The sequence below is a fragment of the Lissotriton helveticus genome, chromosome 2_1 (assembly GCF_964261635.1).
Source record: "Lissotriton helveticus chromosome 2_1, aLisHel1.1, whole genome shotgun sequence".
Classification (NCBI taxonomy): domain Eukaryota; kingdom Metazoa; phylum Chordata; class Amphibia; order Caudata; family Salamandridae; genus Lissotriton; species Lissotriton helveticus.
Genome location: NC_136059.1, coordinates 704,417,499 through 704,431,873, shown reverse-complemented (window position 1 = coordinate 704,431,873; position 14,375 = coordinate 704,417,499). Strand labels below are relative to the sequence as shown.

The 14,375-nt window shown below is 44.8% G+C and overlaps 1 protein-coding gene across 24 annotated transcripts in view; it reads right to left on the bottom strand.

Moving 5' to 3' along the window:
- The window catches only part of CAST (calpastatin), a 685,784-nt gene that overhangs the window by 179,483 nt on the left and 491,926 nt on the right, over positions 1–14,375 (bottom strand). For 22 of the 24 annotated variants that reach the window (XM_078675414.1, XM_078675406.1, XM_078675407.1 and 19 more), the window contains 2 exons: positions 4,011–4,094; positions 1,126–1,173 (listed from right to left, as the gene is read on the bottom strand). In XM_078675414.1, coding sequence (XP_078531540.1) covers positions 1,126–1,173; positions 4,011–4,094 — 132 coding nt within the window. The remainder of the gene's footprint in view (positions 1–1,125; positions 1,174–4,010; positions 4,095–14,375) is intronic. The other 2 variants (XM_078675420.1, XM_078675423.1) reach the window with 1 other exon arrangement.

The following is a 14,375-nucleotide window of genomic DNA, read 5'->3' as shown; positions in this document are numbered from 1 at the left end:
GTTGCATGTTGGACGGCTGGAGGTGAGACTTGGTGAGGTTTACAGTAAATACCAAGTCGTGAAGCAGCTTTATTGTCTTGTGAGTGTGGAGAATGCAGCTGTGTTGTGATTTGGCTTTTATTAGCCAGTTCTCCTGGTAAGGGAAGACGTGAATGTGCTATATTCTTAAATGAGCTGCGACCAATGCGAGGCACTTGATGAATACTCTGGGTGCTGTAGTTACCCCGAAGGGGAGAAATTTGAATTGATAATGGTGTCCATCCACCACAAACCTGAGATATTTTCTGTGAGCTGGGAGAATGGGAATATGGCAGTAGGCGTCCTTTAAATCCAGGGTGGATAGAAAGTCACCTTGTTGAAGCAATGGGAGAACCTGTTGGAGGGTGACCATGTGGAAGTGGTCTGAATGAATGTAAAGATTTAGCTGTCTGAGGTCTAGTATAGGCCTCAGAGAGCTGTCCTTTTTTGGGATTAAAATGTACAGGGAGTACACTCCTGTTCCCTGAAGATGGAACGGTACTGGTTCTATAGCATATTTTTGTAACAGAGAGAGAACTTCCCGTTTGATGAGTGTGCGATGTTCTGGTGACATTACACTTTGCTTTGGAAGAATATTTGGGGGAGTGCTGGTAAATTCCAGGCAGTAACCATATTGGATAATTTGTCTTACCCACTTGTCTCAGGGGTAGTTGAGTCACTCTGGGTTTAGCTTGAATTTTTAAGATGAAACTGACAGACCGTCTGTACTACAATGTTCCATTTCTATAGCCTTTGTTACTTTGTCTCATCAGCTCTTAGACTATCAGCCTATCTCTTGCTGCAGAGCATGAATCAGTTATGGAATCCAACAGCAGATTACAAGACAGAAGGAGGAATGGGCAAGTAATCTAGCGGGGGGCATATTCACACAGTGGTTTTGAACATCAGTGCTCATGTGGACAACAGCTGGAGTGCATCATCAGGAAACAAATTCCACATCAGCCATAAAGTCATGGCTGGTATGGGAATGTTATTTAGCCTTTACCTTGTCTAGGCCATAATGTTCAGATTAAAATTCATACATTTATGTAAATTAACCGCTTAAGAGATTTCCTACTATAATGTACAAAACATCTCATTACTAACCTTTGGTTTTGGTTCAGGCTTTGGTATTTTTGGTTTTCCGTCTTTATCCTGTAAATAAAGTTGAACTCCCGTTAATTCTTTCACTCTATGCAAAAAATGTATGCAAATTTATAACACATTTTCATGCGCATGAACACACAAATGTAACTAACTTTTTCTGGTAGGCTAATTCGTTTTTTTATGGTAATTATTGCAAAAAAAGTTTTAATCTCCATCACCTTTGGAAATTTGACTCACCTCTCCTTTGGACTTCGGGACAGAATTGTGAGCTTTGGTAGCCTCCATTGAAAGACCCTTGTGAGGGGAAAACGGGGGACTACTGAGCCTCAGGTGTGGGCATGGGTCGTTTGCCTCTGAATGTCCCAGATCCATCGTACTATTGATCTGCAAACTACCCTGAGCACAATTATTACAGCTCTTGACTGAGCGGTAGTGAAGGCGAGTGGACACAGGCTCTTCAGGAAGTTAACGTGGGGATGGATCAGGCACATCATTCAACAAATCACCCTGCAGACAAATAATTCATTGTCGAACCCAGTGCTTGTCCTCTATACAAATAAACTACTCCAAAATGCAATACTGCACACTACTATATGCATATACAAATATTAATTGGTGTGGGGCCACTGTACCCTGGGCTCAAGGTCCCCTTTTCTCCACCTTCCCTCAAATCGGTGTAAAATTACGTAGAGCAAGTTTCAGGCACAGGCTTCTCTTTCAAAGTTCATGCACTTAGTTTTACATTCTTAGTTCCAGTACTTAAATCTCCCAAACAGGATTCCTTTTCTCCTGTGGGTTACGGCTGGGGCCCACAGCATGCTTCTGGTCCCCCTCCCTCCGCTGGGAGGAAGACAGGTCGGCTGCAAGTGCATCAACACTCGGTCCTGTCTGTAGGAGCAGCTGCTGCAGAGGCTGCTACCCGGAGTCTGCCTGGTGGACATGCTCCAGCATCACTGGCAGACATGCTCCGGCGTCAATGGCAGACATGCTCCTGTGTCACTGGGGGACATGCTCCAGAGTCGCTAGCCCTCTACAATCATTCACAGGCCCACCTCCAAGTGCATGGAGAGTTGGACAGTGACAGAGGTCATGGGCCCCTGAAAGCACTTCCCAGGGTGGCGGTGCAGTTCCAATACCATTCACAGCAAGGGGAGTGGCTTGGTCTGCCCAAGTCCGGTTAATTATGGTAAATCTGCTTCATCCATAGTTCTCAGCCTGCAGCGGCACAGGCCACTTTGGTCAGAAACGGTCATGGTCACAGTGAAGTAGTCCGCCTCAGGCACACTTCAGGACAGTGCAAGCTGTTCAGGTCACTTGCAGGGTCACAGTGACGAAGTACGCTTGGGCACACTTCGGCAGTGCCACGGTGCAGTTGGGTCAGCCAAGCAGGTTGATGATCTGATGCAGGAGCACGCCAGTCGCTCTCTCTCGAGTGTCCCTGGGCAGACGAACTCTTAGCTCTGGACCCTCATTCAGCTGCTTCTGCTCGCCCAGGAAGTCAGCACCACCTGCAGGGTTTGCATTATCCTTCCCTCTTCTTCTACAGCAGGTCAGCCTTCAGGTACTGCAGGACAGGGAGAGAGCTCTTCCTTCTAGGTCAACTCTAGGCGATGTCCACTCACCTCTTACAAGCTGGCTGTCTGCGAGACACCAGCTCTGATTGCACACCTGACCCTTTGGTGCCTTTGTAGAGAAACCCCTTCCTTAATCAAAGAGAACCTGGAAATAGAGCAAAACGTGGGACAGCAGCTCCCACATTTATATAGATAAAGCAGACAGTGGATGTGGACAGTTACATTTGTGTCTGCATGAAAATGTGGTATACATTCATATTTTAAAGTAGACCGTATAATTACATGTATAGTTGGTACTAATAAAAATATGATGAGTTAATAATGATTAATTTAACATTCTTTGCTGTTTATGCACTTGACCTCTACAAAAATCAGAGAACATAAAAAGACGCACCTCACCAATTATAAAAGCCCCAGGCAGAGGTGTAGACTTCATACAGATCGGAAGAAATTTGTAAGAATACAGGCCGGAAAGGCTGCACAAAGCTGAAGCGAATTGCACACTACCGGTTATTGGTCTGGCATTACTTGAAGGAAAACCTAGCAGACCAGAATCTTTGTAGGTGCCTTTTTACAACTTTGAGTCAGATTCTCAGTTTTAATAACACATTCTTGATGGAGTAGGTAATGGAGTGCATATACTGCTGAAAGGGACCTCCGAAACGGAGTTTCAGCAGGTGAAGGTGGCACCCACTGAGGTTTGGCAAGCCCAAGTTTTAACAACAAGGAGGATTTGAACCTGAGAAGCCAAATCTTTAAGAAGGGATAATCAGGACTCACTATAACAAGTAATTAAAAGCAAGAACATATTATACTGGTCCTTGGTGGCCCACATATAGTTCCACAGTGTGAGACCCCATTTTCAGAAAATAAGCAAGGTTTATTTTCTTAAATTTGGAACCAGGCAGGTTTTCTGGCACCACTTGGTTGTTATGCAGTTTATCAATGTTGCTGACATAGTTTTGAACCTACTAAGCTCTTGCTCAGCAGTGAGAGGTATGCAGCATAAGATCAAACTATAGATTACATTTTTAATCTGGCTTGAATAGCAATGCTTTATGAAACAGCAGTTCAAAATAATCACTACTCTACTTTTAATTTTCTACCATATTTTAAGGGTCAGCATGGATCTCTGGTGATGGCTGGACCAAACATATGTCTCTAACCAACGCAACACTAAGAAAAGAGATGGTGGTGATGATTTGTAAATGGGTAGACGTACACATGTGTAAAGGAATTGAAAACAGACAGAAAAACACCAGTGCTAAATAATGAAAATAAAAATTAAAGAAAGAAGTAAAAAGTCCTCACTTTTAATTCTTCCAACCGGTATTCAGGGGGGATTGTGTCTTCCCTTTCTCCAAGCTTGTCTATGTGTTCCTTCCCAGTTTTTTCCTGTATTTGAGGGATAAACGACAGAACGCATCAAATAATTGAACTTTAGGAATTGATTTGATTGATTTACAAATGTGCCTATTTTAATGAGAGCTGTTAGTCAAAAGCTTGGAAACTCAAAGATATGTAGGCACTGGGGAAACACACAGACCCTTCAAGTCTAAATCACCGCTCTGAATGCAGTCGAACATGGCAAGACCAATAGCAACCATTTTGTTTACTGTGAAAATTTCTTTTGACGATCAGTAAATAACACACTATTGGAGCACAAAAGACTATTCCGATTCTGAGCTCAGGATCTGATAGGATTCTAAGAACAGCTGGTGACGATTGCATAGCAGTATAAGGAGTCAAACATTCGTCGTAGCACATACCTAGAAAAAGAAAAATCTCAATTTCCATAGGCCTCAGTTTATCTGTAATTTTGTAATTATATAGGCATTTGGTGGATAAACTGGGCATGTATTGATTTTAAAATAAACAAACCAACTGCTAAAGGCAAACACCATTACAGTGTTTTATTTCACTTTAACATGAGTGCATCCCTCCTTCTCTTGGCAATGATATTCACACTACACTCTAAACCAGCTAAACCAAGGTCTCTGAGCCAGTCTCCATAAAAAGGCAGGCCTGTCACTTTACTATAAGCACAGGCATATCATATCCTGGGGATGTAATTAAACCATCGCCATGTTTTGTAAGGTGTCCGTTCGTATGTGTCTTTTTGCAGTCCTGGTGAGAATCTTTCCAAAGGACAGGTACCTTCCAAGTAAACTGCCTTCACTACTTCCTCACTCTTAGGACTGGTAATTGCTCATTTCAACGGGTTATCCCTAGATTCTTTACAATAAAAATATTTATTACTTGTGGAGGAGTCGGAACTTTGATGCCGGCGCCTATTACATGATCACAAGCTGTGCGGCCTGGCCCAGTTCCAGTAGCCAACTATACATCTCTCACATCTGTGTTGAGGAAGATGCATCTATGCTGAAAAAGAAGGACGGTTGCAAGCACAGTGACATACAGGGCCTGTCATGTTGTCTTTAAAATCTTTTATCAGAACGAGAAGACACACTGGAAGAAGTGATAAAATAAGACGTGCTGGCCTATAATGCCTATTGATGAGAACTGCTTGCGAGTCCAATGTTCGAAAGAAACACCATTGGTGCAAACTATTGAAGGATGTAGGATCTAAAGGTGAAACATTGATATTCAAAAGACTGATGTCTTTCACAGTAACAGAAAAAAGATTAAAATCCCTCCTCTTTCGTGGACCTGTGAGAACACCAGTATACACTTTGTGCCTTATAAGAGCGGAGGACTTGAAGAAGGCGTTCTGGATTTATTTTGTGTTCTAGAATGCGGATACAAGCATTGGTGACTGTATTATCAACCATAGCTTTAGACATTGACAGAATGTCTGCATGTCTTAGGGGTGACGTATGCCAGTACAATGATGAGGAGCTGTGAAATGTTTGTGTGTAAGCACGGTGGCAATGTTGGGGGTGGAACATGGTGGTCGAAAGGTAGCAGGAGCAGGAGGTTTGTGGATGTCAGTAGAGTTTGTTAGCAACTATACAGTAAAGAAGAAAGTGACAAACATAAGGCCCTGTTACTCTTCAATGTTGATGAGAAAGGAATGTCAGAGACAGGAGGTGTTCTGTGCTTGAAAAGGAAGGCTGATCACACAAAGGTTTTTGGGCCCTTTATCAGATAGGGGATCAATCATTTGTGTCCAAAAACTGTTAATGCACAGCTGGCAATACATACTACTGCGATATCACTCCACTGGATGTAGAAGAGCATTTTGTAGGATGGTATATATGGAGGTGGTACTATGTGAACATAAAGATGTGGATTTGAGGTGCATAGTGCAGTGAAACAAATGGATTAAAACCACCTCTTAGTTGACCTTACAGACTTAATTTCTGTCCCTACTAGATAGAGGTCAAACTGAAAGAAAGATAATTCAACTCAGTAGTTGAAAGAAGGTCAACACTGATGATGACACTAGACATGACAGGTTTCCTATGGTGGTTCCAACTTGGGAATGTGTGCTCAAGGGCTTTTCACATAAACAGCTCTTCAAACAGGAAAAACATATAATGCATAAAGAACAGATACCCTCACATCTTATACATGTACCCATAGAAAAGGAAAAACATAAGTTCATACAAGAGTTGATAGGAAGGATAGAAGTGTTTATTGTCTGCCTGTGTGACATAAAAACATATGAATAGGTGTAATTGGGCCAATCAGTAACCTTTGTCTGAGATACATGACCTGTTACATATTCTATGTAATGGTGGCAGGAAGAATAGAGGTGGTTATATTCAGATAAATTAGACGTTACCTGCTCTCAGTGAAGGTGAGGTATTTAGTTTTTATTGAACTATATTTGATGTCGTCATATACTTTTGTATCCTGATTTAGGATGTTTATATCTGTAACCACAGATTATTCACCTCTAGAATCTTATCCCTGCGCACCAGACTGGATCCGGAGAAAAAGTGGGGGTGCAGGGCAACTGTACCATAAGTGCCTGCAGTTCAGTAACATGGTGTGCTGAAGTGATGGCAATAAGGAAGGCAGTTTTCGGTGTCAAGAGCAGCTACGCATCTGCTCAAAATGAGTGCACATACAAAATGTCAAGACGAGATTACGGTCCCACTGAAGCACCACAAATAGCTTGGCGGAAATCACGTGCATCAATCCTTTTACAAAATGCACAAATGGTGATTTAAAACCACTTGTTGGTCAGGTAAGGATGAAATGGCCAACAAATAACCTTTTAAGACCTTGCTGGGCTAAGGAAAGAACAAACAAAAGGACATCAGACAGTTTAGCTTGTAGGTGGTTTGTGTTTGCTGCACTATATCGAGTGACAAACATGTTCTAACACTCCGCATATATAGACTTCATGGAAGGGTTCTGGTTGCAAGGATGACCTCCAAGACCTCAGTCAGCAAGTCAAAGAAATTTAGCTGCCACCGCCTTATCTCCATTCATGGAGGGGTGTGTTGTGCAGACTCGGATGAAGGACCCTGCCCAGTTGCTGAGATAGAAAGTCCTCCCAAAGTGGAAGCGTGATCAGAAGACAAAATGATCAGGCTGAGGAGCATTATGTCCCACACTGTCCTGGTCCAGTACTGAGCGAAGAGAAAGGCTTGGGCCAGGTCTCACTTGGTCTGCTGCCGAATCTGAGACAGGAGAGGTAGTGGAGAAAAGGTGTACTGGAGCCCGTCCTACTATTCCAGCAAAAATGCATTATGTGGTGAGCGCCTTGGGAGAAACTCCAATGTACAGAATTTGCTGATAGCGAGTTTACTCGATTGTGGCAAATAGATCTAGCCAGACAATACCCCATTGATCAGCAACATCCTACGACACCTTGGGACTGAGATGCCATTCATGGTCCACCGAATGATGCCTGCTTAGATTGTCAACTTTCGCAATCGGGGACCCAAATAGGTGATTGGCAACCAGGAAGATAATCTGCTGGTTAAGCCACCTCCATTCCAGTCTAATTGTTGCTCCATGTTGTCAGTGAGGCCCAGCAGCATCCTATCCCAGATGGATGGCCGGAAAGCTTTCCGGACCAGACGGGAGCGCCCAAAGCTCCAGCAGGTTGTTATGGAGCTGGTGCTCAGGTGGAGACCAGATGCTTCTGATCTCCATTTCTTCCATATTATCTCCCAGACTGAGCAGCAATTCATCTAAACTATAAACCCTGAATGGGGAAAAGAGAGTGGGTTACAGCAGTTCAAACTGGCATTCACCAGCAACCAAGGCACAGCCATTGTCTTATTGAAATGAAATGAATGAAATGAAATGAAAATAAATTTGTAGAGCGCAACTAAACACAATGGCATCAAGGCGCTTAAGATGGTACAACTGTTTGGTCTGGTCAGAGGAGAACTGGGAACGGATTATTGGTAAGCTTCCTGAAAGAGCCAGGTCTTAAGTGCTTTGCGAAAAAGGGCATGGGAAGCAAGACCCTTAAGGTCCTCAGGGAGGGTGTTCCAAAGCCTGGGGGCGAGAGCTCGGAAGGCCCTTCCGCCCCATCTGGCCTTGGATACTCGAGGGACAACGAGCAGATTTTTGTTGGAGGAGCGAAGTGCTCTACCAGGGACATAAGGGGACACAAGTGGCCGAATGTCTTCGAGCCCTGTGCCATTCAAGGCACAGTGCGTAAGGCAGAGAGCCTTAAAATGTATCCTAGCCTGCATGGGAAGCCAATGCAGGTTCTTCCTGATGGCTGAGCCCGAAGAGTGTTTCGGGGCATCCATGACAAACCGGGCCGCTGCGTTTTGCACAATCTGGAGGCGTTGGACCAAGCCGTTGTTAATGCCTAGATAAAGTGCATTGTAGTAGTCCAGCCTGGAGGCTATAAGAGCCACTGCGACCGGTTTACGGGCTTCTAGGGAGAGGTAGTGGGTGATTTTTCTTAAAATCCTCAGGGCACCACAGCAGGTGGAGACTGTCCTGCTGACCTGTTTCTCAAGGGAAAGAGTGGTGTCCAGGATAACACCCAAATTACGGGCGGAGGAGGAAGGCGTGGGGCAGATGCCAAGGACAGGGGGCCACCAGTCCATCGACCAGGTCTCATGTTTGGCTCCAAAAATAAGGACCTAAGTTTTCTCCCCATTCAATTTAAGGAAGTTCTTGACCATCCAGTCAGCGACCGCCTCCATACAGTTTTTAAAGTTAAGAGCTGTAATATCCACAGATTGTGTTATGGAGACCATGATCTGTGTGTCGTCGGCATAGGAAAGAACTTCTAGGCCAAAAGACCTTACAAGCATGGCAAGTGGGGCCACATAAATGTTAAAGAGCGTAGGGCTCAGGGATGAGCCCTGGGGGACTTCACAGGCTTGGTTGACGAGATGAAGCCGCCAAGCTTTACCCTTTGCTGCCGTTGGTCAAGGAAGGATGTAAGAAGGCTGAGTGCGGGACCGTCTACTCCCATCCTACTAAGGCGGCTAGCAAGAATAGATGGAGAGAGGGTATCAAAAGCCGCCGTTAGGTCTAGCAGCACCAGTAGAGTTGTTTGGCCACTATCAACCTTGGCCCGAATGCTGTTGACAACAACAGTGAGTGCCGACTCGGTGCTGTGTGCCCTTCAGAAGCCATGCTGAAAGGGGTCCAAGGAACTGGAACTGTCGAGGTAGGCACTCAAGTGGTGGTTAAGGTGTGCTTCCAAGAGCTTAGCGGGGGCAGGGAGAAGGGAAATGGGACGGAAGTTTTTTTTTTAGAGTCCCCGCATCCAGAGTGGGCTTTTTCAGAAGGGGTTTGACAATGGCCATTTTCCATGTCGAGGGATAAACCCCTTCAGAAATAGCCAAATTCATTACCTCTACGAGAGGGGGCAGAAGTACCTGCCTGCATTCCTTCTAGATTTTCACAGGGCAGGGATCAAGCGGGGATCCGGACTTGAGCCTGTCCAAGAGCACACTAAGGTGGTAAGGGGGGGAAAATGGGTAAACCGCCTGGAGGGCTCGGTAGCCTGACTTTCCAGAGTCGCGGCAGATGAGGGAAGGATCGCGGGGTTGAGATTGAGGGTTTCCAAGTCTGTGTAAATATCCAAGATTTTAGTATGGAAGTAGGTGGAAATCCGATCACATAGATCTTGGGAGGCTATTATGGGGTCGAGTGCCTGAAGGAGGGATAAGGTGTTGACTATGTTGAACAGGTCTCTGGGGGAGGTAAGTGAGCCAGTAAGTTTGGAAAAGTGCGCCTTCTTTTCAGCCAACACTGCCGCTTTATAGCCCTTGAGGAGGGTTTTGTGTTTGTCCTTCTCTATGGAGTCCAAGTGTGATCTCCATAGTCTTTCTTGCCTCCTACAGCCCTGTCTAAGGGTCCTAAGAGAGTCCGAAAACCAGGGGGCCGAAGGTCGCTTTCTGGCTGAGTAGTGTTGCCGGGGCGAGAGATTCGACGACCTCTTCCAGGGTGTTAGAGAACTCGAGAGACGCAGCTTCGGCTCCCTTTATAGGCACGATCGTACGTTTGGATAGGAAGGGAGTAAGAGTATCATTATTTATCTTCCTAAAATTCCTCCTCAAATCCCACTTGTTACGATCCGGCTGTAGTCCAGTGGGAAGGGGAGATGCAAATTCAAGGGGAACGGCCAGATGGTCAGACCAAGACAGGGGGAGGGGGAGACCAGTCTGGAGCCGGGGGCCGTTAGTAAATACCCCATCCAGGGTATGCCCAGCTAAGTGGGTCGGACTGCCCACTAGCTGCATCAGACCGCAGGAGGCTAAGGAGTCCAACAAATGGACGGTTGTCAGAAGAGTTACAGTTTTCTAAATGAAAATTAAAGTCCTCGAGGATGGTAAAATTGGGGGTGTCGATATAGGGTTCCAGGATCTTTAGAAGTCCGAGACAGGAAGCGGACCTGGGGCCAGGAGGTCTATAGATCAGGATCCCTGAGAAGGAGACCGTAATGGAAGGATTTAAAATGAAATGCATAGCCTGAAATGCATAGCCATCAAGATTTGGACGGATTAGGAGAGGCAAGCCTGATGCTGGGTCTATTGGTCCCACTGCAGAGCATCTTGCATTTGTTCATTCAATGGGCAAAGGTATAGAATAGGCCTTAAGCCTGCATCACTATTTAGGACGAGGAAATAACAGGAATAACATCCAATCCTTCGATCTGACTCCAGTACCCACTCAACTGCATCTTTGGAGAGCAACAGATAGACATGCTGCATCAAGATTCTGGAGTGTTCGTATGAAATGCGATTTGGTGTGGGGGTAAGGCGAGGCTTGGAAGGAGGTTTGTCCTTTTGTACAATCTGTAAGATATGATGGATGTGCAGTGTGGCAGAAATGTTTGATTGTGCCTCCTAATGGACGGCATGAGTGGCTTGGAATCTGGGGCAGCAGGGGAGGATTCGTTGGAGGAAAGCTATCCCTCCTGAATCACATGAATACTGCCATTGCTACCCCCATGATCTCCAAATAAGTGGGTCAGCCGCTGTGCAACAGGCTGTGAGGGTTGACGTTGTCTAGAAGATAGCCCCATGGAACTGGTTAGCAAATTGTTTCACTTGCCTGACTGTCTTTTGAGAAGGCCGAATCAGCCTTTTCCCTGAATAGCCTGGAGCCAAAAGGTATTGCCATAACAGCCCTGCCAACACAATTAAGTACCTTGCAGCATCTGGGTTATCATAAATAGTCTTGGTTAATGAGTCACTGAGATCCTCTGGGAGAGTTGGCAAAATGTTGTGCCTAAATCTCACAAGTCATGTGAGTACTGGCGTAGTAAGCAAACTGCATTGATAGATCCTAGTGCTACATTAGCTGAAGAGAAACTCAACTTTTAAAAGGCATCACGTCTTTTTGATTCCCTGTCTGGGGACTAGCCAGAAAGGAACCTGGGTTGACCTTACATGTTGAATGTTTTGATGACCAAGCTCTCCAGTGCTGGACTCTTTGTAGAAAGTCTGGTTCACCGGTGGTGAGTATATGTTATTAAGCTATGGATCGACTGATGAGGGTGTTATTAAATGATAGTAGTGGCACTGACTGCAGGTCTCATGTCACAGCTGCCCTTCGAACCACCACTTCAAATGAAATATTTCCTCAGTAGTCATCCTGTATGATGACTATAGCTCAGTTTCAAGAGATATTTCTCGCGCACCGGAGTTTTGTAAATCCAGATGTAGTGCGCCATCAGTAGGGGAGAAGCAATCCGTTCCCTTCCACATCATCATCACTGCACTGAGCGACATATGGTGCCTCTTGGACTGGATCAAAGTTAATGCCAGTGAATGCATGAATCTTCTGCTGGTAATTGCATTGAGGCAAACATCTCAGATCAGAATAAGGGTGAATTACAACAGGTAGCGCGTTAACATTGGTTGAGGCCAGACAGATAATGCCAGTGTCTGAGACTGGCATTGGAACCATATATTCTTTCAGTCAGTGCTGATGCCAGGAATGAAGGAATCACGTGAGCCTAGGTGCTGTTGTAGTGGTTTGTACCGGAGTTTCAGGGCCAGACATTGTTGAGAAGGACCAGCCGGAGGTAGCCTGACTGAAGACCCCTACAGCCCCTAAGGCCCATGGTGTGCCAGAGGGAGCCAGAAGTGCACTGACAATTGGCAGAAAAGCCACTTTAATGGCTCCTATCTGCTGCATCACCACCAATGACCCAGGGAACTGGAGGCGCACTGGGATCAGATGTGGAACCTGTTCGGATTTTGAGCACTGTGAAGGTGAATGTCTTTTTAATGTTTGCACCCTTGTGCCTTTTCAATGGTGTTCTGCTTCAACTTTCTATGCTTATATTTGGACATTTCTTTTGCTTACTGAAATACTTCGAGCAGGAAGTTGACTTTTCACTGGAATGACCCACAGAATAGGACTGCGATCGGCATTCGCAACTTGGAGCATGACCGTGAGCTGTGCTTTGGCCTCTTTTTGTGCTCAGCGACAGGTTCATCTTCAGGTTTCGGGTAGCCCTAGACAGCATGAGGGCACACTTGTTGCACAATTTAAGGTCGTTCACAGAGCACCAGAGTCACACCTTGTGTTTCTACTTGACTGACATCTGTTTCGTGCAGTCTGGGACAGCTTGAATTTGGTTTTCAGTGGGTAGATTGTTACCTGGCACACTGTGAAAGAATTTGGAAATCCTCAGAAGAATGTCACAAAGTGGAGCTCTGAATCCACATATTGAAGGGCACGGAAAGAAAAGGCAGTGACATCAGTGCTCATTGTTGGTGCCTATGTGCGGGTCTGCTCTGTCACTTTTGGGCAATACGGAGTCACTGCGGCACCATACAGTGCCAAGTTCTAGCAGGGCAGAGTCATGGCATGGCAAATTCTCTTGATCCAGATTGGTGACTGGGGATATATTAAAGGTGCAACATCCATAATTAGAAGTATCCAACTGAAATCATTCTTTCAGGATGCCTTCTGCAATGAGGGGACACTCAATCTTGTGATAGAGGAAATCTTAGGCAAGTTAGAGAATGTAGGGTTCAAAGGAAAATATGAAAATATCCTATGCTGGTAAAGGCAGTGTTGTAGTTATGGTAAACAATTACCAAGGATCACTAAAGAACTAAAATTCAGGTTAATGATCTATTTAAAAAATCTCTTTGAGCCAGTTGCAGAAGATCAACATAGACCACCTCGCTCATCCACAAGATAACGATATGGAAGAAAATATCAAAAGCATGATGAAGGATTGTCTATAGATGGGAGCAATTTGAAGGAATCTTGGAGGAAAACATTCAACTTATCCAGGAGTATCGTACAGAACCTCATAGATGTATCAAGTATGGAGAGATCAAGCATTTACAAGTGAGCTCTCGGTGACAGGGTTTCTAGGTGATGTTCTTTCTCTGTCCATTGCTCAGGAGGATGTTGCATTGCTGACAGCCTCAAACACATTTGTGAAAACTTTAGTTCAAGCCCCTGGTCTCTCTAGATTCAGGATTGGTCAATGGGTGTGCCAGACTGGTGCCAAATACGCATGCAATGATCTCGTCACAAAGAAAGAAGTCAACACAGGCCTTTAATTTCTTTTGCTACCCCACATGTTTTCTAGTATTGACCCAGCTCGCTGAAAAGAATCAACTTAGTGGTAGCTTAGGCATTGGTAGGAGGCAAAAGGGCTAAGGTTTGGGATGCTGAAGAGTTACTTTTGTTTCTTTAGAGGTAAGGGAGACCAAAAGAAACCTAAACTATTACAAATACAGGAAATATAATTTGATATCATACCAGGATGCCTTATTCCATCTGAAATACTCCTAGCCTTGCTTAATTTGATGTACACAGTCCCTAGTTGGTAATCAGTTTACCCTTGGCATTTGCTTCCCTAATAAACAGCAAACCATCCATGCATAACTTTTTCTAAGCCACCTCTGCCACAGATGTACTCAATTTGTATACAATAATCCACGTGTCAAGAGCCAGCAATTGTCTAGTCTTTGTCAAAATCATCTGGGCTAAATATGGCCCAGTAAGTACAATAGGTACAGCAGGCAGCATGCTCAACCACAATTTCCAGCTTGATAGAGCATAGAGCAAGTAAGCACTGACACATATCAATTCTCTGAAGACATTTCCTCTATGCTGACCAATATAGAGGCTGCCACAAGGCACTCGCCGTGGCTTATGTGGTTGGCATCGGTCACTATAAGTAATTTAAATGTTTGTTGCCATGTAACAAAATCACATAATAAGGAAAATCTGGATTTCTAAAATTAGAAGGGTAATGATTGTTTAAATACTCGCAGATTTAGCAGCAAAGCTAGTGGTTAT